This window comes from Salmo salar, chromosome ssa17 (assembly GCF_905237065.1).
Source record: "Salmo salar chromosome ssa17, Ssal_v3.1, whole genome shotgun sequence".
Taxonomy (NCBI): Eukaryota; Metazoa; Chordata; class Actinopteri; order Salmoniformes; family Salmonidae; genus Salmo; species Salmo salar.
Genome location: NC_059458.1, coordinates 84,812,310 through 84,838,113, shown reverse-complemented (window position 1 = coordinate 84,838,113; position 25,804 = coordinate 84,812,310). Strand labels below are relative to the sequence as shown.

The 25,804-nt window shown below is 50.2% G+C and overlaps 1 protein-coding gene across 1 annotated transcript in view; it reads left to right on the top strand.

The window, feature by feature from the left end:
* LOC106598037 (tyrosine-protein phosphatase non-receptor type 12) overlaps positions 1–25,804 on the top strand; it is a 122,092-nt gene that overhangs the window by 90,772 nt on the left and 5,516 nt on the right. Inside the window, exons 13-15 of the mRNA XM_045698674.1 lie at positions 12,699–13,221; positions 13,268–13,583; positions 25,562–25,638. Of these exons, the coding sequence (XP_045554630.1) occupies positions 12,699–13,221; positions 13,268–13,583; positions 25,562–25,638 (916 nt within the window). The remainder of the gene's footprint in view (positions 1–12,698; positions 13,222–13,267; positions 13,584–25,561; positions 25,639–25,804) is intronic.

Genomic DNA, 25,804 nt, shown 5'->3' with positions numbered 1-25,804 from the left:
ACCTGTACTCAGTACTGGAGGCTCTTTCTGGTCTGGTCTAGGACCTGTACTCAGTACTGGAGGCTCTTTCTGGTCTGGTCTAGGACCTGTACTCAGTACTGGAGACTCTTTCTGGTCTAGGACCTGTACTCAGTACTGGAGACTCTGGTCTGGTCTAGGACCTGTACTCAGTACTGGAGGCTCTTTCTGGTCTGGCTAGGACCTGTACTCAGTACTGGAGACTCTCTGGTCTGGTCTAGGACCTGTACTCAGTACTGGAGGCTCTTTCTGGTCTGGTCTAGGACCTGTACTCAGTACTGGAGACTCTTTCTGGTCTGGTCTAGGACCTGTACTCAGTACTGGAGACTCTCTGGTCTGGTCTAGGACCTGTACTCAGTACTGGAGGCTCTTTCTGGTCTAGGACCTGTACTCAGTACTGGAGGCTCTCTGGTCTAGGACCTGTACTCAGTACTGGAGAGTCTCTGGTCTGGTCTAGGACCTGTACTCAGTACTGGAGGCTCTCTGGTCTAGGACCTGTACTCAGTACTGGAGAGTCTCTGGTCTGGTCTAGGACCTGTACTCAGTACTGGAGGCTCTTTCTGGTCTGGTCTAGGACCTGTACTCAGTACTGGAGACTCTCTGGTCTGGTCTAGGACCTGTACTCCGTACTGGAGACTCTCTGGTCTGAGGACCTGTACTCAGTACTGGAGGCTCTTTCTGGTCTGGTCTAGGACCTGTACTCAGTACTGGAGGCTCTCTGGTCTGGTCTAGGACCTGTACTCAGTACTGGAGACTCTCTGGTCTGAGGACCTGTACTCAGTACTGGAGACTCTCTGGTCTGGTCTAGGACCTGTACTCAGTACTGGAGACTCTCTGGTCTGGTCTAGGACCTGTACTCAGTACTGGAGACTCTTTCTGGTCTGGTCTAGGACCTGTACTCAGTACTGGAGACTCTCTGGTCTGGTCTAGGACCTGTACTCAGTACTGGAGACCCTCTGGTCTGGTCTAGGACCTGTACTCAGTACTGGAGACTCTCGGTCTGGTCTAGGACCTGTACTCAGTACTGGAGACTCTTTCTGGTCTGGTCTAGGACCTGTACTCAGTACTGGAGACTCTCTGGTCTGGTCTAGGACCTGTACTCAGTACTGGAGACTCTTTCTGGTCTGGTCTAGGACCTGTACTCAGTACTGGAGGCTCTTTCTGGTCTGGTCTAGGACCTGTACTCAGTACTGGAGGCTCTTTCTGGTCTTTAGGACCTGTACTCAGTACTGGAGGCTCTTTCTGGTCTGGTCTAGGACCTGTACTCAGTACTGGAGGCTCTTTCTGGTCTGGTCTAGGACCTGTACTCAGTACTGGAGGCTCTTTCTGGTCTGGTCTAGGACCTGTACTCTGTACTGGAGGCTCTTTCTGGTCTGGTCTAGGACCTGTACTCTGTACTGGAGGCTCTTTCTGGTCTGGTCTAGGACCTGTACTCAGTACTGGAGACTCTTTCTGGTCTGGTCTAGGACCTGTACTCAGTACTGGAGGCTCTTTCTGGTCTAGGACCTGTACTCAGTACTGGAGACTCTCTGGTCTGGTCTAGGACCTGTACTCAGTACTGGAGACTCTTTCTGGTCTGGTCTAGGACCTGTACTCAGTACTGGAGACTCTTCTGGTCTGGTCTACGACCTGTACTCAGTACTGGAGGCTCTTTCTGGTCTGGTCTAGGACCTGTACTCAGTACTGGAGACTCTTTCTGGTCTAGGACCTGTACTCAGTACTGGAGACTCTGGTCTGGTCTAGGACCTGTACTCAGTACTGGAGGCTCTTTCTGGTCTAGGACCTGTACTCAGTACTGGAGACTCTCTGGTCTGGTCTAGGACCTGTACTCAGTACTGGAGGCTCTTTCTGGTCTGGTCTAGGACCTGTACTCAGTACTGGAGACTCTTTCTGGTCTGGTCTAGGACCTGTACTCAGTACTGGAGACTCTCTGGTCTGGTCTAGGACCTGTACTCAGTACTGGAGGCTCTTTCTGGTCTAGGACCTGTACTCAGTACTGGAGGCTCTCTGGTCTAGGACCTGTACTCAGTACTGGAGAGTCTCTGGTCTGGTCTAGGACCTGTACTCAGTACTGGAGGCTCTCTGGTCTAGGACCTGTACTCAGTACTGGAGAGTCTCTGGTCTGGTCTAGGACCTGTACTCAGTACTGGAGGCTCTTTCTGGTCTGGTCTAGGACCTGTACTCAGTACTGGAGACTCTCTGGTCTGGTCTAGGACCTGTACTCCGTACTGGAGACTCTCTGGTCTAGGACCTGTACTCAGTACTGGAGGCTCTTTCTGGTCTGGTCTAGGACATGTACTCAGTACTGGAGGCTCTCTGGTCTGGTCTAGGACCTGTACTCAGTACTGGAGACTCTCTAGTCTAGGACCTGTACTCAGTACTGGAGACTCTCTGGTCTGGTCTAGGACCTGTACTCAGTACTGGAGACTCTCTGGTCTGGTCTAGGACCTGTACTCAGTACTGGAGACTCTTTCTGGTCTGGTCTAGGACCTGTACTCAGTACTGGAGACTCTCTGGTCTGGTCTAGGACCTGTACTCAGTACTGGAGACCCTCTGGTCTGGTCTAGGACCTGTACTCAGTACTGGAGACTCTGGTCTGGTCTAGGACCTGTACTCAGTACTGGAGACTCTTTCTGGTCTGGTCTAGGACCTGTACTCAGTACTGGAGACTCTCTGGTCTGGTCTAGGACCTGTACTCAGTACTGGAGGCTCTTTCTGGTCTGGTCTAGGACCTGTACTCAGTACTGGAGGCTCTTTCTGGTCTGGTCTAGGACCTGTACTCAGTACTGGAGGCTCTTTCTGGTCTAGGACCTGTACTCAGTACTGGAGGCTCTTTCTGGTCTGGTCTAGGACCTGTACTCAGTACTGGAGGCTCTTTCTGGTCTGGTCTAGGACCTGTACTCTGTACTGGAGGCTCTTTCTGGTCTGGTCTAGGACCTGTACTCTGTACTGGAGGCTCTTTCTGGTCTGGTCTAGGACCTGTACTCAGTACTGGAGACTCTCTGGTCTGGTCTAGGACCTGTACTCAGTACTGGAGACTCTTTCTGGTCTGGTCTAGGACCTGTACTCAGTACTGGAGACTCTTTCTGGTCTAGGACCTGTACTCAGTACTGGAGACTCTCTGGTCTGGTCTAGGACCTGTACTCAGTACTGGAGACTCTTTCTGGTCTGGTCTAGGACCTGTACTCAGTACTGGAGGCTCTTTCTGGTCTGGTCTAGGACCTGTACTCCGTACTGGAGACTCTCTGGTCTAGGACCTGTACTCAGTACTGGAGGCTCTCTGGTCTGGTCTAGGACCTGTACTCAGTACTGGAGACTCTCTGGTCTGGTCTAGGACCTGTACTCTGTACTGGAGACTCTCTGGTCTAGGACCTGTACTCAGTACTGGAGACTCTTTCTGGTCTGGTCTAGGACCTGTACTCAGTACTGGAGACTCTTTCTGGTCTGGTCTAGGACCTGTACTCAGTACTGGAGACTCTCTGGTCTGGTCTAGGACCTGTACTCAGTACTGGAGACTCTCTGGTCTGGTCTAGGACCTGTACTCAGTACTGGAGACTCTCTGGTCTGGTCTAGGACCTGTACTCAGTACTGGAGACTCTCTGGTCTGGTCTAGGACCTGTACTCAGTACTGGAGACTCTTTCTGGTCTGGTCTAGGACCTGTACTCAGTACTGGAGACTCTCTGGTCTGGTCTAGGACCTGTACTCAGTACTGGAGACTCTCTGGTCTGGTCTAGGACCTGTACTCAGTACTGGAGACTCTCTGGTCTGGTCTAGGACCTGTACTCAGTACTGGAGACTCTTTCTGGTCTGGTCTAGGACCTGTACTCAGTACTGGAGACTCTCTGGTCTGGTCTAGGACCTGTACTCAGTACTGGAGACTCTTTCTGGTCTGGTCTAGGACCTGTACTCAGTACTGGAGGCTCTTTCTGGTCTGGTCTAGGACCTGTACTCCGTACTGGAGACTCTCTGGTCTAGGACCTGTACTCAGTACTGGAGGCTCTCTGGTCTGGTGTAGGACCTGTACTCAGTACTGGAGACTCTCTGGTCTGGTCTAGGACCTGTACTCTGTACTGGAGACTCTCTGGTCTAGGACCTGTACTCAGTACTGGAGACTCTTTCTGGTCTGGTCTAGGACCTGTACTCAGTACTGGAGACTCTCTGGTCTGGTCTAGGACCTGTACTCAGTACTGGAGACTCTCTGGTCTGGTCTAGGACCTGTACTCAGTACTGGAGGCTCTTTCTGGTCTGGTCTACGACCTGTACTCAGTACTGGAGGCTCTTTCTGGTCTGGTCTAGGACCTGTACTCAGTACTGGAGACTCTCTGGTCTGGTCTAGGACCTGTACTCAGTACTGGAGGCTCTTTCTGGTCTGGTCTAGGACCTGTACTCAGTACTGGAGACTCTCTGGTCTAGGACCTGTACTCAGTACTGGAGGCTCTTTCTGGTCTGGTCTAGGACCTGTACTCAGTACTGGAGACTCTCTGGTCTGGTCTACGACCTGTACTCAGTACTGGAGGCTCTTTCTGGTCTGGTCTAGGACCTGTACTCAGTACTGGAGACTCTCTGGTCTGGTCTAGGACCTGTACTCAGTACTGGAGACTCTCTGGTCTGGTCTAGGACCTGTACTCAGTACTGGAGGCTCTCTGGTCTGGTCTAGGACCTGTACTCAGTACTGGAGACTCTTTCTGGTCTAGGACCTGTACTCAGTACTGGAGACTCTCTGGTCTGGTCTAGGACCTGTACTCAGTACTGGAGGCTCTGTCTGGTCTGGTCTAGGACCTGTACTCAGTACTGTAGACTCTTTCTGGTCTGGTCTAGGACCTGTACTCAGTACTGGAGGCTCTCTGGTCTGGTCTAGGACCTGTACTCAGTACTGGAGACCCTCTGGTCTGGTCTAGGACCTGTACTCAGTACTGGAGACTCTCTGGTCTGGTCTAGGACCTGTACTCAGTACTGGAGGCTCTTTCTGGTCTGGTCTAGGACCTGTACTCAGTACTGGAGACTCTCTGGTCTGGTCTAGGACCTGTACTCAGTACTGGAGACTCTCTGGTCTGGTCTAGGACCTGTACTCAGTACTGGAGACTCTCTGGTCTGGTCTAGGACCTGTACTCAGTACTTGAGACTCTCTGGTCTGGTCTAGGACCTGTACTCAGTACTGGAGACTCTCTGGTCTGGTCTAGGACCTGTACTCAGTACTGGAGACTCTCTGGTCTGGTCTAGGACCTGTACTCAGTACTTGAGACTCTTTCTGGTCTAGGACCTGTACTCAGTACTGGAGACTCTCTGGTCTGGTCTAGGACCTGTACTCAGTACTGGAGACTCTCTGGTCTAGGACCTGTACTCAGTACTGGAGACTCTCTGGTCTGGTCTAGGACCTGTACTCAGTACTTGAGACTCTTTCTGGTCTAGGACCTGTACTCAGTACTGGAGACTCTCTGGTCTGGTCTAGGACCTGTACTCAGTACTAGAGACTCTCTGGTCTGGTCTAGGACCTGTACTCTGTACTGGAGACTCTCTGGTCTAGGACCTGTACTCAGTACTGGAGACTCTTTCTGGTCTGGTCTAGGACCTGTACTCAGTACTGGAGACTCTCTGGTCTGGTCTAGGACCTGTACTCAGTACTGGAGACTCTCTGGTCTGGTCTAGGACCTGTACTCAGTACTGGAGACTCTCTGGTCTGGTCTAGGACCTGTACTCAGTACTGGAGACTCTTTCTGGTCTGGTCTAGGACCTGTACTCAGTACTGGAGACTCTCTGGTCTGGTCTAGGACCTGTACTCAGTACTGGAGACTCTCTGGTCTGGTCTAGGACCTGTACTCAGTACTGGAGACTCTTTCTGGTCTGGTCTAGGACCTGTACTCAGTACTGGAGGCTCTTTCTGGTCTGGTCTAGGACCTGTACTCCGTACTGGAGACTCTCTGGTCTAGGACCTGTACTCAGTACTGGAGGCTCTCTGGTCTGGTGTAGGACCTGTACTCAGTACTGGAGACTCTTTCTGGTCTGGTCTAGGACCTGTACTCAGTACTGGAGACTCTTTCTGGTCTGGTCTAGGACCTGTACTCAGTACTGGAGACTCTCTGGTCTGGTCTAGGACCTGTACTCAGTACTGGAGACTCTCTGGTCTGGTCTAGGACCTGTACTCAGTACTGGAGGCTCTTTCTGGTCTGGTCTAGGACCTGTACTCAGTACTGGAGGCTCTTTCTGGTCTGGTCTAGGACCTGTACTCAGTACTGGAGGCTCTTTCTGGTCTGGTCTAGGACCTGTACTCAGTACTGGAGGCTCTTTCTGGTCTGGTCTAGGACCTGTACTCAGTACTGGAGACTCTCTGGTCTGGTCTAGGACCTGTACTCAGTACTGGAGGCTCTTTCTGGTCTGGTCTAGGACCTGTACTCAGTACTGGAGACTCTCTGGTCTAGGACCTGTACTCAGTACTGGAGGCTCTTTCTGGTCTGGTCTAGGACCTGTACTCAGTACTGGAGACTCTCTGGTCTGGTCTACGACCTGTACTCAGTACTGGAGGCTCTTTCTGGTCTGGTCTAGGACCTGTACTCAGTACTGGAGACTCTCTGGTCTGGTCTAGGACCTGTACTCAGTACTGGAGACTCTCTGGTCTGGTCTAGGACCTGTACTCAGTACTGTAGACTCTTTCTGGTCTGGTCTAGGACCTGTACTCAGTACTGGAGACTCTCTGGTCTGGTCTAGGACCTGTACTCAGTACTGGAGACTCTCTGGTCTGGTCTAGGACCTGTACTCAGTACTGGAGACCCTCTGGTCTGGTCTAGGACCTGTACTCAGTACTGGAGACTCTCTGGTCTGGTCTAGGACCTGTACTCAGTACTGGAGACTCTTTCTGGTCTGGTCTAGGACCTGTACTCAGTACTGGAGACTCTCTGGTCTGGTCTAGGACCTGTACTCAGTACTGGAGGCTCTTTCTGGTCTGGTCTAGGACCTGTACTCAGTACTGGAGACTCTCTGGTCTGGTCTAGGACCTGTACTCAGTACTGGAGACTCTCTGGTCTGGTCTAGGACCTGTACTCAGTACTTGAGACTCTCTGGTCTGGTCTAGGACCTGTACTCAGTACTGGAGACTCTCTGGTCTGGTCTAGGACCTGTACTCAGTACTGGAGGCTCTTTCTGGTCTAGGACCTGTACTCAGTACTGGAGGCTCTTTCTGGTCTAGGACCTGTACTCAGTACTGGAGGCTCTTTCTGGTCTGGTCTAGGACCTGTACTCAGTACTGGAGACTCTCTGGTCTGGTCTAGGACCTGTACTCAGTACTGGAGACCCTCTGGTCTGGTCTAGGACCTGTACTCAGTACTGGAGACTCTCTGGTCTGGTCTAGGACCTGTACTCAGTACTGGAGGCTCTTTCTGGTCTGGTCTAGGACCTGTACTCAGTACTGGAGACTCTCTGGTCTGGTCTAGGACCTGTACTCAGTACTTGAGACTCTTTCTGGTCTGGTCTAGGACCTGTACTCAGTACTGGAGACTCTCTGGTCTGGTCTAGGACCTGTACTCAGTACTGGAGACTCTCTGGTCTGGTCTAGGACCTGTACTCAGTACTGGAGACTCTCTGGTCTAGGACCTGTACTCAGTACTGGAGACTCTCTGGTCTGGTCTAGGACCTGTACTCAGTACGTGTGGCCATTGCGTGAATCAAACCCTCGGTAATGGTATATTAGGAGCTCTATGGTGGTCATCAGCACCATAATAGGTTGTTCTGAGCTTGTTCAGATCAATAGACAGGAACAGCTGTGATATTCTGCCCCCAAAGATCCCATCATGCCCTACTCATCAACAACATGCAGGTAACTGACAAAATAAAGGAAACACTAGAGTAAATGAGGAACACAGAGTATATTGAAAGTGTGGTCCATACAGGTCTGATTCCTGAGTTAATTAAGCAATTAACATCCCATCATGCTTAGGGTCATGTATAAAAATACCCAGTTGCCCATTATCTTGGCTACCATGGCTAGAAGAAGAGATCTCTGTGACTGAGTCTCAAAGGAGCATAGGGGGCTTAAAGTGTGTGTGTGTGTGTGTGTGAGTCATCAGATCTCAACCTAATTTAACATTTCTGGTAGATTCTGAAGCAGTGACTGAGACAGCGTTTTCAACAACCATCATCAAAAAAACAAATGATGGAATTTATCTTGGAAGAATGGTGTCACATCCCTCCAATAGAGATCCAGACACTTGTAGAATCTATGCCAAGGTGCATTAAATCTGTTCTGGCTCGCTGTGGCCCAACGCCCTATTAAGACACTTTATGTTGGTGTTTCCTTTATTTTGACAGTTACCTGTAGCTACTGATAGTAACGGAGATCTTCTTCAAGCCACTTGCCTGATTGTAGTCCTCGCTGATTGTAGTCCTAGCTAGCTGACTGTAGTCTTAGCTAGCTGACTGTAGTCCTAGCTAGCTGACTGTAGACCTAGCTGGCTGGCTGACTGTAGACCTAGCTGCCTGGCTGACTGTAGACCTAGCTGGCTTGCTGACTGTAGACCTAGCTGGCTGGCTGACTGTAGACCTAGCTGGCTGGCTGACTGTAGACCTAGCTGGCTGGCTGACTGTAGACCTAGCTGGCTGGCTGACTGTAGACCTAGCTGGCTGGCTGACTGTAGTCCTAGCTGGCTGGCTGACTGTAGACCTAGCTGGCTGGCTGACTGTAGTCCTAGCTGGCTGGCTGACTGTAGTCCTAGCTGGCTGGCTGACTGTAGTCCTAGCTGGCTGGCTGACTCTCTGAGAACACACTGACTGTGTGTGTACTGCGTAGTCATGTGCAGGGCATTAACCTGCGTTTGTCATGTGATCTTTATTTGGCACACGACCACATCCTGCTGAAAGTGTGTGTGTGAGAGTTCAGGAGATGGAACTTGACAGTTCACACACGTTTCTGAAGTTCTGAATGTTCCATCCCTCTGTGGTTACCATGTCACCCACTCTAGCAGACAACCTCAGTTTCCTGGAAAGGAAGGCTGGTCGACTATCTCTCTCTGAGTTCCATTCAGCCAGATTCCACTGTTATGTCACAGTGGAGGAAATAGAGGTCTACTGTGGTATTACCCCCCGTGTTCACTAGGTAACTGTTACCCCCGTGTTCACTAGGTAACTGTTACCCCCCGTGTTCACTAGGTAACTGTTACCCCCCCGTGTTCACTAGGTAACTGTTACCCCCGTGTTCACTAGGTAACTGTTACCCCGTGTTCACTAGGTAACTGTTACCCCCGTGTTCACTAGGTAACTGTTACCCCCCGTGTTCACTAGGTAACTGTTACCCCCCGTGTTCACTAGGTAACTGTTACCCCCCGTGTTCACTAGGTAACTGTTACCCCCCGTGTTCACTAGGTAACTGTTACCCCCCGTGTTCACTAGGTAACTGTTACCCCCGTGTTCACTAGGTAACTGTTACCCCCGTGTTCACTAGGTAACTGTTACCCCCCGTGTTCACTAGGTAACTGTTACCCCCGTGTTCACTAGGTAACTGTTACCCCCCGTGTTCACTAGGTAACTGTTACCCCCCGTGTTCACTAGGTAACTGTTACCCCCGTGTTCACTAGGTAACTGTTACCCCCGTGTTCACTAGGTAACTGTTACCCCCCGTGTTCACTAGGTAACTGTTACCCCCGTGTTCACTAGGTAACTGTTACCCCCCGTGTTCACTAGGTAACTGTTACCCCCGTGTTCACTAGGTAACTGTTACCCCCCGTGTTCACTAGGTAACTGTTACCCCCGTGTTCACTAGGTAACTGTTACCCCCCGTGTTCACTAGGTAACTGTTACCCCCGTGTTCACTAGGTAACTGTTACCCCCGTGTTCACTAGGTAACTGTTACCCCCGTGTTCACTAGGTAACTGTGTTACCCCCCGTGTTCACTAGGTAACTGTTACCCCCGTGTTCACTAGGTAACTGTTACCCCCGTGTTCACTAGGTAACTGTTACCCCCGTGTTCACTAGGTAACTGTTACCCCCGTGTTCACTAGGTAACTGTTACCCCCGTGTTCACTAGGTAACTGTTACCCCCGTGTTCACTAGGTAACTGTTACCCCCGTGTTCACTAGGTAACTGTTACCCCCGTGTTCACTAGGTAACTGTGTTACCCCCGTGTTCACTAGGTAACTGTTACCCCCGTGTTCACTAGGTAACTGTTACCCCCGTGTTCACTAGGTAACTGTTACCCCCGTGTTCACTAGGTAACTGTTACCCCCGTGTTCACTAGGTAACTGTTACCCCCGTGTTCACTAGGTAACTGTTACCCCCCGTGTTCACTAGGTAACTGTTACCCCCCGTGTTCACTAGGTAACTGTTACCCCCGTGTTCACTAGGTAACTGTTACCCCCCGTGTTCACTAGGTAACTGTTACCCCCGTGTTCACTAGGTAACTGTTACCCCCGTGTTCACTAGGTAACTGTTACCCCCGTGTTCACTAGGTAACTGTTACCCCCGTGTTCACTAGGTAACTGTGTTACCCCCGTGTTCACTAGGTAACTGTTACCCCCGTGTTCACTAGGTAACTGTGTTACCCCCCGTGTTCACTAGGTAACTGTTACCCCCCGTGTTCACTAGGTAACTGTGTTACCCCCCGTGTTCACTAGGTAACTGTTACCCCCCGTGTTCACTAGGTAACTGTTACCCCCCGTGTTCACTAGGTAACTGTTACCCCCCGTGTTCACTAGGTAACTGTTACCCCCGTGTTCACTAGGTAACTGTTACCCCCCGTGTTCACTAGGTAACTGTTACCCCCCGTGTTCACTAGGTAACTGTTACCCCCGTGTTCACTAGGTAACTGTTACCCCCGTGTTCACTAGGTAACTGTGTTACCCCCCGTGTTCACTAGGTAACTGTTACCCCCCGTGTTCACTAGGTAACTGTGTTACCCCCCGTGTTCACTAGGTAACTGTTACCCCCGTGTTCACTAGGTAACTGTGTTACCCCCCGTGTTCACTAGGTAACTGTGTTACCCCCCGTGTTCACTAGGTAACTGTTTACCCCCCGTGTTCACTAGGTAACTGTTACCCCCCGTGTTCACTAGGTAACTGTTACCCCCGTGTTCACTAGGTAACTGTGTTACCCCCCGTGTTCACTAGGTAACTGTTACCCCCGTGTTCACTAGGTAACTGTGTTACCCCCCGTGTTCACTAGGTAACTGTTACCCCCCGTGTTCACTAGGTAACTGTTACCCCCGTGTTCACTAGGTAACTGTTACCCCCCGTGTTCACTAGGTAACTGTTACCCCCGTGTTCACTAGGTAACTGTTACCCCCCGTGTTCACTAGGTAACTGTTACCCCCGTGTTTACTAGGTAACTCCCCGTGGTTACTAGGTACCCCCCCGTGTTTACTAGGTAACCGCGTTACCCCCCTGTGTTTACTAGGTAACTGCGTTACCCCCCCTGTGTTTACTAGGTAACTGCGTTACCCCCCCGTGTTTACTAGGTAACTGCGTTACCCCCCCGTGTTTACTAGGTAACTGCGTTACCCCCCCGTGTTTACTAGGTAACTGCGTTACCCCCCGTGTTTACTAGGTAACTGCGTTACCCCCGTGTTTACTAGGTAACTGCGTTACCCCCCGTGTTTACTAGGTAACTGCGTTACCCCCGTGTTTACTAGGTAACTGCGTTACCCCCGTGTTTACTAGGTAACTGCGTTACCCCCGTGTTTACTAGGTAACTGCGTTACCCCCGTGTTTACTAGGTATCTGCGTTACCCCCCGTGTTTACTAGGTAACTGCGTTACCCCCCCGTGTTCACTAGGTAACTGCGTTTACCCCCCGTGTTCACTAGGTAACTGCGTACACCCCCGTTACCCCCCCGTGTTCACTAGGTAACTGCGTTACCCCCCGTGGTCACTAGGTAACTGCGTTACCCCCCGTGGTCACTAGGTAACTGCGTTACCCCCCCGTGGTCACTAGGTAACTCCCCGTGGTCACTAGGTAACTCCCCGTGGTCACTAGGTAACTCCCCGTGGTCACTAGGTAACTCCCCGTGGTCACTAGGTACCCCCCCGTGTTTACTAGGTAACTGCGTTACCCCCCGTGTTTACTAGGTAACTGCGTTACCCCCCGTGTTTACTAGGTAACTGCGTTACCCCCCCGTGTTTACTAGGTAACTGCGTTACCCCCCGTGTTTACTAGGTAACTGCGTTACCCCCGTGTTTACTAGGTAACTGTGTTACCCCCCGTGGTCACTAGGTAACTGCGTTACCCCCCGTGTTTACTAGGTAACTGCGTTACCCCCCGTGGTCACTAGGTAACTGCGTTACCCCCCGTGGTCACTAGGTAACTGCGTAACCCCCCCGTGGTCACTCGGTAACTCCCCGTGGTCACTCGGTAACTCCCCGTGGTCACTAGGTAACTCCCCGTGGTCACTCGGTAACTCCCCGTGGTCACTAGGTAACTCCCCGTGGTCACTAGGTAACTCCCCGGGGTCACTAGGTAACTGCGTTACACACATTGTATTAGATGATCTGCTCTTATGTTGTGATGTATTTCAGGTAGATTACTGTGGTAAATCCATGATATTATGCACGTTTAGAGAAGTTGTTTTGGATTTAGACACGTTTTGCCCCGCTATTGTCGTGTACATTGAAGTCTGCCATCTAGTGGCATAAATATGAAGTTTGAATTGCTATTCGCTGTCTTTATATCTCTCTCCCATTTCCCCCCCACTCCCTCTCTCTCAGCAGTCAGTTGGAAGGGGACGTGAAAGAGGAGATCCTTCAGCCCCCAGAGCCACGCCCGGTTCCTCCCATCCTGACCCCATCTCCCCCCTCTGCCTTCCCCACCGTCACCAACGTACGTCAGGACAACGACCGCTACCACCCCAAGCCTGTCATCCACGTCCTGGCCTCTGCACAACAACAACAGCAGCCCCAGAAAGCCCAACAAGCCCCCGACCTGAAGGAGAACTATAACAAGACATCGTTGGACAGTGTCCCCTCAGGAGGCCCCCCTGCCCAGGCCCCCTCTCCCTCCTCCCCCTCCCCAGTGGACGGGGCAGTGCGTCTAGAGAGGAAGCTGAGTATTGAGATACAGAAGGTTCCGTTACAGGAGGGTCCTAAGAGCTTCGATGGTAACAGCAAGCTGCATAGATCCCTTGCCTTCAAGGCCCGCTCCAACACCTCCAGTTCCTCTCTTTCTGAGGACTCAGGGGCCGACGGGGGCCCCCAACATAACACACCAGGGCGCCTTTGGACCCCTCCTCCCGCCCCAACCACCTGCCCCTTAAGGGGGAGAAGGGGGGGTCAGGCAGGCTGGATCAGCCCAGAGAAAGCCCCCCACGCCTCCAGCCCTGGTGGCTGGGTCAGAGAGCCTCCCCATCTCCAATCTGTCCTCTTCCCAGCCCCTCTCCTCCACCTCCACCCCTGTCAGGACTGCTCTGAGCTTCACCAATCCTCTGCACTCAGACTTCCCTGATGTGAAGGGAGATGGAGGAGGGGAGTGTTCCAGACCTTCATGGTCCTCCAAGGCTACGGCCACGGTTACGGCGGCCCATGGAGAACACCCGCCCAGGAAGGTGTCGACCATGTCCATCGCCGAGCAACGGTCGCCGACGGAAACGGCATCAAGTACGTGGTTACGTTAGGGCTTTTACTACCTAACCTACTTCCCTAACTCTGTTGGGCTGTGGTACTACTGACCAAAACAGACTAGGGACCAGACACAGGGACAGAAGATGGGCTGGGAGTGAGGGTCAGAGCTGGGTTCAAACACCATTTGAAATCATTGCAAATACTTCATCTGTGCTTGACTGAGCTTGCCTGGGGGCAATGGATCAATTTACGTCTCCAGGAAGACTAAAGCAAACGCTGAAAGTATGTTAAAGATTTCAAATAGTATTTGAACCCAGGTGGTCTGGTTGGGGTCCTATTATAAGGGCTGACTAAGGGTCAGGGGTTGTTGTGGTCAGCTGTAGGGTGGAGTAGCAGCTGACAGGCAGATCTAGGGTCAGTTTGTGGAGAGCTGGAGACTACATCCGTGGCCAGAGGGCACTGGCAGGCCACACTGTAATGACAGGCTGTCGAAAGCTGTCTACACACACACACACACACACACACACACAGACACACACACACACACACACACACACACACACACACAGAGACAAGGTATGTAGACCACAGGTGAATATAAACACACAGCACTGTGAGGGACAATGGAGACTGACCAGTCTAACTGCCAGTTTCAGACCACTGACTTGCAATATACACTAATTATATACACACAGACTTGCTTATGGATGGCTTATGTGGAGAATTAACATTTTAATTATGTATAAAACAGATACTGTTTGTATACATTGAATATATTGTTATAAAATTTGTTAAACCATGGAACTAAAATGATCATGTCTTGTAACCCCCCCCCCAAAAAGTGTCAATAAACTGAATTATTTCTGTATTTTTCTTCCAACTCTGACCTGCTATAGTCACTCATTTTCTGAAGTACAGTAAATCGTAATCTGCTGTTTTACCATGGTAACCCAGTCCTAGTCCACTGTAGAATGAGGACAAGACACACACACACACACACACACACACACACATAATGGTGTCTCACTGGAGGCTAATAAACGGACCACGGCACGATAGTGTCACACCACACTGTCTGTGTTATTAGATGGTGTCTAGTTCTGTATTTCAGCTGCTCTAGCAGGCCCTGGCTTAGGGTTTAGGCTGTAGACTCAAGGCTCACGTTGGAGTTACCATAGTATTCTGTGACAGTGAAGGGACAGAACAGAACAGGACAGGAGGCTGAGTGGGGCTATGTAAAGATGGTGGGGTTATGTCTATGGGTTGTGTGGGAGATGGGGCGGCCTGAGTGGGAGGAAGCAGCTTATGGTAAGTCTTAAGATGAGAGGGGTAATGGTAAGTCTAAGGTGGGGTTATGTTGATGGGTAATGTAAGACTTGTCAGACAGTCTGTTATTGGATGATTTGTTGACTATGTGAAATGTTCTGAAGGTGATATGAGTAAACATCTGATCATGTGTCTTCGGGCTCTGCTGTTCATGTCTCTGAGCTCATGGCATGTGGTGCTTTCTGACCATCCGTGCTTGGCGGGGGAGGTGTCTGCCTGCATGTCACCCCATTGGATGTGAGCCATTAGTGGTGCTCTGTGGGCCAAAGCATGGATTCATCTAACATCTGTCTGTGGTGCAGACAGGGCCCCCGGCTACCCCACGACTGAGCTGGTTTGCAATGTAGGTTATATCCCAAATGGCTCCCTATATAGTGCACTACCTTTGACAAAAGGGTGCCATTTGGGGGACAGACTGTAATGTACCAGGCTGTTCTGCTTTCCCCAAGGAGAGGTGTTGCTAGGCCTCAACAGGGTGTTTCAGACAGGAGAGGTGTTGCTAGGCCTCAACAGGGTGTTTCAGACAGGAGAGGTGTTGCTAGGCCTCAACAGGGTGTTTCAGACAGGAGAGGTGTTGCTAGGCCTCAACAGGGTGTTTCAGACAGGAGAGGTGTTGCTCGGCCTCAACAGGGTGTTTCAGACAGGAGAGGTGTTGCTCGGCCTCAACAGGGTGTTTCAGACAAGAGAGGTGTTGCTCGGCCTCAACAGGGTGTTTCAGACAGGAGAGGTGTTGCTGCGGCCTCAACAGGGTGTTTCAGACAGGAGAGGTGTTGCTAGGCCTCAACAGGGTGTTTCAGACAGGAGAGATGTTGCTCGGCCTCAACAGGGTGTTTCAGACAGGAGAGGTGTTGCTAGGCCTCAACAGGGTGTTTCAGACAGGAGAGGTGTTGCTATTTGCTCGGCCTCAACAGGGTGTTTCAGACAGGAGAGGTGTTGCTAGGCCTCAACAGGGTGTTTCAGACAGGAGAGGTGTTGCTCGGCGTCGTTTCAGACAGGAGAGGTGTTGCTCGGCCTCAACAGTTTCAGACAGGAGAGGTGTTGCTCGGCGTTTCAGACAGGAGAGGTGTTGCTCGGCCTCAACAGGGTGTTTCAGACAGGAGAGGTGTTGCTAGGCCTCAACAGGGTGTTTCAGACAGGAGAGATGTTGCTAGGCCTCAACAGGGTGTTTCAGACAGGAGAGGTGTTGCTAGGCCTCAACAGGGTGTTTCAGACAGGAGAGGTGTTGCTAGGCCTCAACAGGGTGTTTCAGACAGGAGAGGAGACTAGACACAGTAGAATAGCCATTTGAGCGTCCGTGCATAATCGCAGACTTCTAGACAGGAAATAAAGTGGGCTATGGATGTACAAAAGGCTCTGCTAGCAGGCGAGTGGTGTGGATAACCTGAGCACAATGGACTACAGCTCAATAATGTGTTTTCACAATGAACAATGTCTCCTGGAACCTCTTGTTTCCCAACATGCCCTTGTCAGACAGAGTTGTTAGGCTGAGTGTGAGTGAGGAAGCAGACAGCGTCTGGGAGGATAGTTGATGTGGAAAGACTCCTCAGTAGAGATGGAAGGATGGAGATAGAGGTGAAGGGATGGAAGGGATGGAGCGGAGAGTGCTGTGAGCACTTGGATGAGCTGAGGCAGGCTGTGTGTGTGTGTGAGACCGAGAGCTGGCTAGTGGTCAAGCACCAGGAGATGTTTCAGTGGGTCCTGGAAAGGGGATCGGTGGGTGCCTGGATGGATTTGTGTGGGTGGGGGGGAACAGTGCATGTGTGCACGGGTGTAAAGCCTCCTATATTGCCACGCTATGCACAATGTCCTGACAATCACTTAACTGCCCAGAGATGGGATTTTGATCAAAAGCAGCTGATGGGAATCGAGCGATATCCTAATCATGATCTCAAAATCACCTGATCTCTGATTGTATGATCTCTTGGCTTGTGATGTAAACAGCTGTGATTTGATGGGAATGATTGAATGGTTTGGTGTTGATTTTGGCTCTGCTTGGCTTTGTGGCGTGTTGTCTTGGTGGTTATGGCTCTGAATCTGGGAGGATGTATTCTGAGCTTCTCTCTGGCTGCATCTGAAATGGTACCTTTGTCTTTACACTGCACTGCTTCACCTAGGGCTCTGGCTAAAAGTATTGCACTACTTCACCTAGAGCTCTCGCTAAAAGTGGTGCACTACTTCACCTAGTGCTCTGGCTAAAAGTAGTGCACTACTTCACCTAGTGCTCTGGCTAAAAGTGGTGCACTACTTCACCTAGTGCTCTGGCTAAAAGTGGTGCACTACTTCACCTAGTGCTCTGGCTAAAAGTAGTGCACTACTTCACCTAGTGCTCTGGCTAAAAGTGGTGCACTACTTCACCTAGTGCTCTGGCTAAAAGTGGTGCACTACTTCACCTAGTGCTCTGGCTAAAAGTAGTGCACTACTTCACCTAGTGCTCTGGCTAAAAGTAGTGCACTACTTCACCTAGTGCTCTGGCTAAAAGTAGTGCACTACTTCACCTAGTGCTCTGGGCTAAAAGTAGTGCACTACTTCGCCTAGTGCTCTGGCTAAAAGTAGTGCACTACTTCACCTAGTGCTCTGGCTAAAAGTAGTGCACTACTTCGCCTAGTGCTCTGGCTAAAAGTAGTGCACTACTTCACCTAGTGCTCTGGCTAAAAGTAGTGCACTACTTCGCCTAGTGCTCTGGCTAAAAGTAGTGCACTACTTCACCTAGTGCTCTGGCTAAAAGTAGTGTACTTAATCATCATTTCAGATGTACCTGTTTCTCGCTTGATTGTTGATTGGCCGTCGATTTGACCTTTGACCCCTGGTAGTAACCCCTGCTGTACTCTGACCTCTGACCCAGACAGTGACCAGAGTGAAGATTCCCCCTCCCCCTCTACCTGAGAGAACCCCAGAGTCCTTCATTTTGGCCACAGGTGTGTTTTAACGGTCCGAGACGAGGGATCAACTTGATCTCCCAGTCTTGGTCTCATACATCAGGAATGGTGAGATGTAGTAAGATGACTGGCGTCATGAGACTACAGACGAGGGTCTGCAATTTCCAACATCCTGGAGAGCCACTGTGTTGCAGGCTTTTGTTCCAGCCCAACTGTAAGTTAACACATCTGATTTAAAATGATCAACTAATCATAGTCTCCTATTTAAATTGTGAAAAGGTGAATTGAGTGTTTTTGACCTGGGCTGGAACAAAAACCTGCACCTTCGGGGAATTCTTCAGCCCTCCAGGACTGGCTCCACCCCTTGGTCTGCCTGCTGTCTTCTGCTGCAGTGTGGTGGCCTGACACAAGAGGGCGCCAGAAACAACTCTGCAGACCCTGAACATGGATGGGTTTGCCTTCTCAATCAGTCATCTCAGCTTCAGAACTCTTCCAGGTTACTGTTGATATGACTGTTGTTGAGAGAGCACGGAAATGAAATTACGGGCTTTTTAATGAAGTCATCTCGGATTCTCTGCAGTATATATCCAGTCTGTAGATGTAAGCCGGACACCACCATACAAAAGGGGGGGGGGGGGGCTCTCGAGTGGCTCAGCGGTCTAAGGCACTGCATCTCCGTGCTAGAGGCGTCACTACAGACCCTGGTTCGATTCCAGGCTGTATCACAACTGGCTGTGATTGGGAGTCCCATCGGGCGGCGCAGAATTGGCCAAGCGTCGTTAGGGTTTGGACGGGGTAGGCCGTCATTGTAAATAAGAATTTGTTGTTAACGGACTTGCCCAGTTAAATAAAAATAAAAAAGCCTTGAGGTTGCCCAAACATCTCCTTACTGTTCCAACACCACTCAACTTCTATTAGGGACGTACATAGGGCCAGGAGGTTTTCATCACCATGTGGCCAGACCAGGAAGTACTTCAGGCCCCAGCAAAGGTCTACAAATACAACTAGGGCCCTGAGTTTTTACAGATCAGCTCAGATCTCCCCAGCAGCAGTACCTGACTGACATTGATACTATGGTGATGTCATTAGGCCCAAGGGCAGAAGTTGCAGGACCGCCAGATAATTCATTCTAGAGATCATTATAAGCAGAGTCCAACTGGGTCCAGCTCTGAGGGTTAATGGTAATGGACGTTTCCCCAACTAGAACTTTTCATCATAGCCTCCAGAGAGCTGCGTTATTGTTACCACAGGCAGCAGGGCTACTGACTGGTTCTCAATGCAAGATTGTTTTTGTTTGTTTACACATATGATAATGCGGTGCCACAATTACCAAGGTGGCACAAATATTGCCACTTCCAAATTAGCTTCTGAGTTGGTTAAGGAACTTTTTGTACCAGCAGGGCTATGTCAAATAACCCTGGTCCGCTCAAACCAGAGTCCCACCCCCCACTGTCCTCTAATGGTTCCTCTCTGAATCCCCCTCATTCAACTGTTATGTACCCCTGTGCTGCTGTGAAGGGAGGGAGGTAGTGATGAATGGATGGAGCGAGACAGGGATGGAGGGAGGTAGTGATGAATGGATGGAGCGAGACAGGGATGGAGGGAGGTAGTGATGAATGGATGGAGCGAGACAGGGATGGAGGGAGGTAGTGATGAATGGATGGAGCGAGACAGGGATGGAGGGAGGTAGTGATGAATGGATGGAGCGAGCGAGACAGGGATGGAGGGGAGGTAGTGATGAATGGATGGATGGAGCGAGACAGGGATGGAGGGAGGTAGTGATGAATGGATGGAGCGAGACAGGGATGGAGGGAGGTAGTGATGAATGGATGGAGCGAGACAGGGATGGAGGGAGGTAGTGATGAATGGATGGAGCGAGCGAGACAGGGATGGAGGGAGGTAGTGATGAATGGATGGAGTGAGCGAGACAGGGATGGAGGGAGGTAGTGATGAATGGATGGAGCGAGACAGGGATGGAGGGAGGTAGTGATGAATGGATGGAGCGAGACAGGGATGGAGGGAGGTAGGGATGGAGGGAGGTAGTGATGAATGGATGGAGGGAGACAGGGATGGAGGGAGGTAGTGATGAATGGATGGAGGGAGACAGGGATGGAGGGAGGTAGGGATGGAGGGAGGTAGTGATGAATGGATGGAGGGAGACAGGGATGGAGGGAGGTAGGGATGAAGGGATGGAGGGAGGTAGGGATGGAGGGAGGTAGTGATGAATGGATGGAGGGAGACAGGGATGGAGGGCAGAGTTAGCATTCCCTGGAGTTAACATGCTCTCATTAGATTGTGTGTTCGTGACATTTATCAAATGACAGTTTTAGTAACGTGCACAGGGTACAGTGAAATTCTTCAGCTCCAAACTACAACATGCATGTCAAAGAAGTTTTAATAGAACAACTAATATTAATAATAATACTAAGTAAAATACTAGAATATAAAAAGATCACAAGACCGCATATATACGTTTCCCACTAGTGTTGCGTTTCCCAACTAGTGTTGCGTTTCCCAACTAGTGTTGCGTTTCCCAACTAGTGTTGCGTTTCCAACTAGTGTTGCGTTTCCCAACTAGTGTTGCGTTTCCCAACTAGTGTTGCGTTTCCCAACTAGTGTTGCGTTTCCCACTAGTGTTGCGTTTCCCAACTAGTGTTGCGTTTCCCAACTAGTGTTGCGTTTCCCACTAGTGTTGCGTTTCCCAACTAGTGTTGCGTTTCCCAACTAGTGTTGCGTTTCCCAACTAGTGTTGCGTTTCCCAACTAGTGTTGCGTTTCCCAACTAGTGTTGCGTTTCCCAACTAGTGTTGCGTTTCCCAACTAGTGTTGCGTTTCCCACTAGTGTTGCGTTTCCCAACTAGTGTTGCGTTTCCCAACTAGTGTTGCGTTTCCCACTGGTGTTGCGTTTCCCACTAGTGTTGCGTTTCCCACTAGTGTTGCGTTTCCCACTAGTGTTGCGTTTCCCAACTAGTGTTGCGTTTCCCACTAGTGTTGCGTTTCCCAACTAGTGTTGCGTTTCCCAACTAGTGTTGCGTTTCCAACTAGTGTTGCGTTTCCCAACTAGTGTTGCGTTTCCCAACTAGTGTTGCGTTTCCCAACTAGTGTTGCGTTTCCCAACTAGTGTTGCGTTTCCCAACTAGTGTTGCGTTTCCCACTAGTGTTGCGTTTCCCACTGGTGTTGCATTTCCCACTAGTGTTGCGTTTCCCAACTAGTGTTGCGTTTCCCAACTAGTGTTGCGTTTCCCAACTAGTGTTGCGTTTCCCACTAGTGTTGCGTTTCCCACTAGTGTTGCGTTTCCCACTAGTGTTGCGTTTCCCAACTAGTGTTGCGTTTCCCAACTAGTGTTGCGTTTCCCACTAGTGTTGCGTTTCCCACTAGTGTTGCGTTTCCCACTAGTGTTGCGTTTCCCAACTAGTGTTGCGTTTCCCACTAGTGTTGCGTTTCCCAACTAGTGTTGCGTTTCCCAACTAGTGTTGCGTTTCCCAACTAGTGTTGCGTTTCCCAACTAGTGTTGCGTTTCCCAACTAGTGTTGCGTTTCCCAACTAGTGTTGCGTTTCCCACTAGTGTTGCGTTTCCCACTAGTGTTGCGTTTCCCAACTAGTGTTGCGTTTCCCAACTAGTGTTGCGTTTCCCACTAGTGTTGCGTTTCCCACTAGTGTTGCGTTTCCCAACTAGTGTTGCGTTTCCCACTAGTGTTGCGTTTCCCAACTAGTGTTGCGTTTCCCACTAGTGTTGCGTTTCCCAACTAGTGTTGCGTTTCCCACTAGTGTTGCGTTTCCCAACTAGTGTTGCGTTTCCCAACTAGTGTTGCGTTTCCCACTAGTGTTGCGTTTCCCAACTAGTGTTGCGTTTCCCAACTAGTGTTGCGTTTCCCAACTAGTGTTGCGTTTCCCAACTAGTGTTGCGTTTCCCAACTAGTGTTGCGTTTCCCAACTAGTGTTGCGTTTCCCAACTAGTGTTGCGTTTCCCAACTAGTGTTGCGTTTCCCAACTAGTGTTGCGTTTCCCACTGGTGTTGCGTTTCCCACTAGTGTTGCGTTTCCCAACTAGTGTTGCGTTTCCCACTAGTGTTGCGTTTCCCAACTAGTGTTGCGTTTCCCAACTAGTGTTGCGTTTCCCACTAGTGTTGCGTTTCCCAACTAGTGTTGCGTTTCCCACTAGTGTTGCGTTTCCCACTAGTGTTGCGTTTCCCAACTAGTGTTGCGTTTCCCACTAGTGTTGCGTTTCCCAACTAGTGTTGCGTTTCCCAACTAGTGTTGCGTTTCCCACTAGTGTTGCGTTTCCCAACTAGTGTTGCGTTTCCCAACTAGTGTTGCGTTTCCCAACTAGTGTTGCGTTTCCCAACTAGTGTTGCGTTTCCCAACTAGTGTTGCGTTTCCCAACTAGTGTTGCGTTTCCCAACTAGTGTTGCGTTTCCCACTAGTGTTGCGTTTCCCAACTAGTGTTGCGTTTCCCAACTAGTGTTGCGTTTCCCAACTAGTGTTGCGTTTCCCAACTAGTGTTGCGTTTCCCACTAGTGTTGCGTTTCCCAACTAGTGTTGCGTTTCCCAACTAGTGTTGCGTTTCCCAACTAGTGTTGCGTTTCCCAACTAGTGTTGCGTTTCCCACTAGTGTTGCGTTTCCCAACTAGTGTTGCGTTTCCCAACTAGTGTTGCGTTTCCCACTAGTGTTGCGTTTCCCAACTAGTGTTGCGTTTCCCAACTAGTGTTGCGTTTCCCAACTAGTGTTGCGTTTCCCAACTAGTGTTGCGTTTCCCAACTAGTGTTGCGTTTCCCAACTAGTGTTGCGTTTCCCACTAGTGTTGCGTTTCCCAACTAGTGTTGCGTTTCCCAACTAGTGTTGCGTTTCCCAACTAGTGTTGCGTTTCCCACTAGTGTTGCGTTTCCCAACTAGTGTTGCGTTTCCCAACTAGTGTTGCGTTTCCCAACTAGTGTTGCGTTTCCCACTAGTGTTGCGTTTCCCAACTAGTGTTGCGTTTCCCAACTAGTGTTGCGTTTCCCAACTAGTGTTGCGTTTCCCACTAGTGTTGCGTTTCCCAACTAGTGTTGCGTTTCCCAACTAGTGTTGCGTTTCCCAACTAGTGTTGCGTTTCCCACTAGTGTTGCGTTTCCCAACTAGTGTTGCGTTTCCCAACTAGTGTTGCGTTTCCCAACTAGTGTTGCGTTTCCCACTAGTGTTGCGTTTCCCACTAGTGTTGCGTTTCCCAACTAGTGTTGCGTTTCCCAACTAGTGTTGCGTTTCCCAACTAGTGTTGCGTTTCCCACTAGTGTTGCGTTTCCCACTAGTGTTGCGTTTCCCAACTAGTGTTGCGTTTCCCAACTAGTGTTGCGTTTCCCACTAGTGTTGCGTTTCCCACTAGTGTTGCGTTTCCCAACTAGTGTTGCGTTTCCCAACTAGTGTTGCGTTTCCCAACTAGTGTTGCGTTTCCCACTAGTGTTGCGTTTCCCACTAGTGTTGCGTTTCCCAACTAGTGTTGCGTTTCCCAACTAGTGTTGCGTTTCCCACTAGTGTTGCGTTTCCCAACTAGTGTTGCGTTTCCCACTAGTGTTGCGTTTCCCAACTAGTGTTGCGTTTCCCACTGGTGTTGCGTTTCCCACTAGTGTTGCGTTTCCCAACTAGTGTTGCGTTTCCCAACTAGTGTTGCGTTTCCCAACTAGTGTTGCGTTTCCCAACTAGTGTTGCGTTTCCCAACTAGTGTTGCGTTTCCCAACTAGTGTTGCGTTTCCCAACTAGTGTTGCGTTTCCCAACTAGTGTTGCGTTTCCCAACTAGTGTTGCGTTTCCCAACTAGTGTTGCGTTTCCCAACTAGTGTTGCGTTTCCCAACTAGTGTTGCGTTTCCCAACTAGTGTTGCGTTTCCCAACTAGTGTTGCGTTTCCCACTAGTGTTGCGTTTCCCAACTAGTGTTGCGTTTCCCAACTAGTGTTGCGTTTCCCAACTAGTGTTGCGTTTCCCAACTAGTGTTGCGTTTCCCACTAGTGTTGCGTTTCCCAACTAGTGTTGCGTTTCCCAACTAGTGTTGCGTTTCCCAACTAGTGTTGCGTTTCCCACTAGTGTTGCGTTTCCCACTAGTGTTGCGTTTCCCAACTAGTGTTGCGTTTCCCACTAGTGTTGCGTTTCCCAACTAGTGTTGCGTTTCCCAACTAGTGTTGCGTTTCCCACTAGTGTTGCGTTTCCCAACTAGTGTTGCGTTTCCCACTAGTGTTGCGTTTCCCAACTAGTGTTGCGTTTCCCAACTAGTGTTGCGTTTCCCACTAGTGTTGCGTTTCCCAACTAGTGTTGCGTTTCCCAACTAGTGTTGCGTTTCCCAACTAGTGTTGCGTTTCCCACTAGTGTTGCGTTTCCCAACTAGTGTTGCGTTTCCCAACTAGTGTTGCGTTTCCCAACTAGTGTTGCGTTTCCCAACTAGTGTTGCGTTTCCCACTAGTGTTGCGTTTCCCACTAGTGTTGCGTTTCCCAACTAGTGTTGCGTTTCCCAACTAGTGTTGCGTTTCCCAACTAGTGTTGCGTTTCCCACTAGTGTTGCGTTTCCCACTAGTGTTGCGTTTCCCAACTAGTGTTGCGTTTCCCAACTAGTGTTGCGTTTCCCAACTAGTGTTGCGTTTCCCACTAGTGTTGCGTTTCCCAACTAGTGTTGCGTTTCCCAACTAGTGTTGCGTTTCCCAACTAGTGTTGCGTTTCCCACTAGTGTTGCGTTTCCCAACTAGTGTTGCGTTTCCCAACTAGTGTTGCGTTTCCCAACTAGTGTTGCGTTTCCCAACTAGTGTTGCGTTTCCCAACTAGTGTTGCGTTTCCCAACTAGTGTTGCGTTTCCCACTAGTGTTGCGTTTCCCAACTAGTGTTGCGTTTCCCAACTAGTGTTGCGTTTCCCAACTAGTGTTGCGTTTCCCAACTAGTGTTGCGTTTCCCAACTAGTGTTGCGTTTCCCAACTAGTGTTGCGTTTCCCAACTAGTGTTGCGTTTCCCAACTAGTGTTGCGTTTCCCAACTAGTGTTGCGTTTCCCACTAGTGTTGCGTTTCCCAACTAGTGTTGCGTTTCCCACTAGTGTTGCGTTTCCCAACTAGTGTTGCGTTTCCCAACTAGTGTTGCGTTTCCCAACTAGTGTTGCGTTTCCCACTAGTGTTGCGTTTCCCAACTAGTGTTGCGTTTCCCAACTAGTGTTGCGTTTCCCAACTAGTGTTGCGTTTCCCAACTAGTGTTGCGTTTCCCACTAGTGTTGCGTTTCCCAACTAGTGTTGCGTTTCCCAACTAGTGTTGCGTTTCCCAACTAGTGTTGCGTTTCCCAACTAGTGTTGCGTTTCCCAACTAGTGTTGCGTTTCCCAACTAGTGTTGCGTTTCCCAACTAGTGTTGCGTTTCCCAACTAGTGTTGCGTTTCCCAACTAGTGTTGCGTTTCCCAACTAGTGTTGCGTTTCCCAACTAGTGTTGCGTTTCCCAACTAGTGTTGCGTTTCCCACTAGTGTTGCGTTTCCCACTAGTGTTAAACACACAATGAAGACAGGAAGGGCAGGGTCAACATTAAGAGCTGAGGAGACAGAGGTTGATCAACGGAACAGTCGTAATTGGCGCTTAAATGACCTCCAGCATGTAAGAACAGTTACAGCTACAATGGAATGAATGAGGAGGTCAGTGGTACATAAAGACGGTTGAAAAGGGATGTGTCATGGCCAGACATGCTCTTGTGTCCGCAGCCTAGAAACCTGGCACCTAAGGCTACCAAATATATAGACTTATGGTGTCTCTCTATGGAAGTCTCTCTCTCTCGTCTTTTACTTTCTCCCTCTTTCTCTCTCTCTCTCTGTGCATCTCCAGACCCATCAGAGTTGAAGGCACCAGGATCATCAGACTGGACTATCTCAGAGGACCAGTCAGGAAAAGGTTTTCCTCAGGTAAACACCATTATCACCATCTTCATAGAAACAACCTCTAGACTTCTGTTCTCCAGTCCTGCTTCTGGGGACCCACGGGGTGTGCAGGGTTTTGTTCCAGCCCAGTACTAGCAGACCTGATTCAAGTCATTAAGGGCTTGATGATGTGTTGATTGAGTTGTGGTAG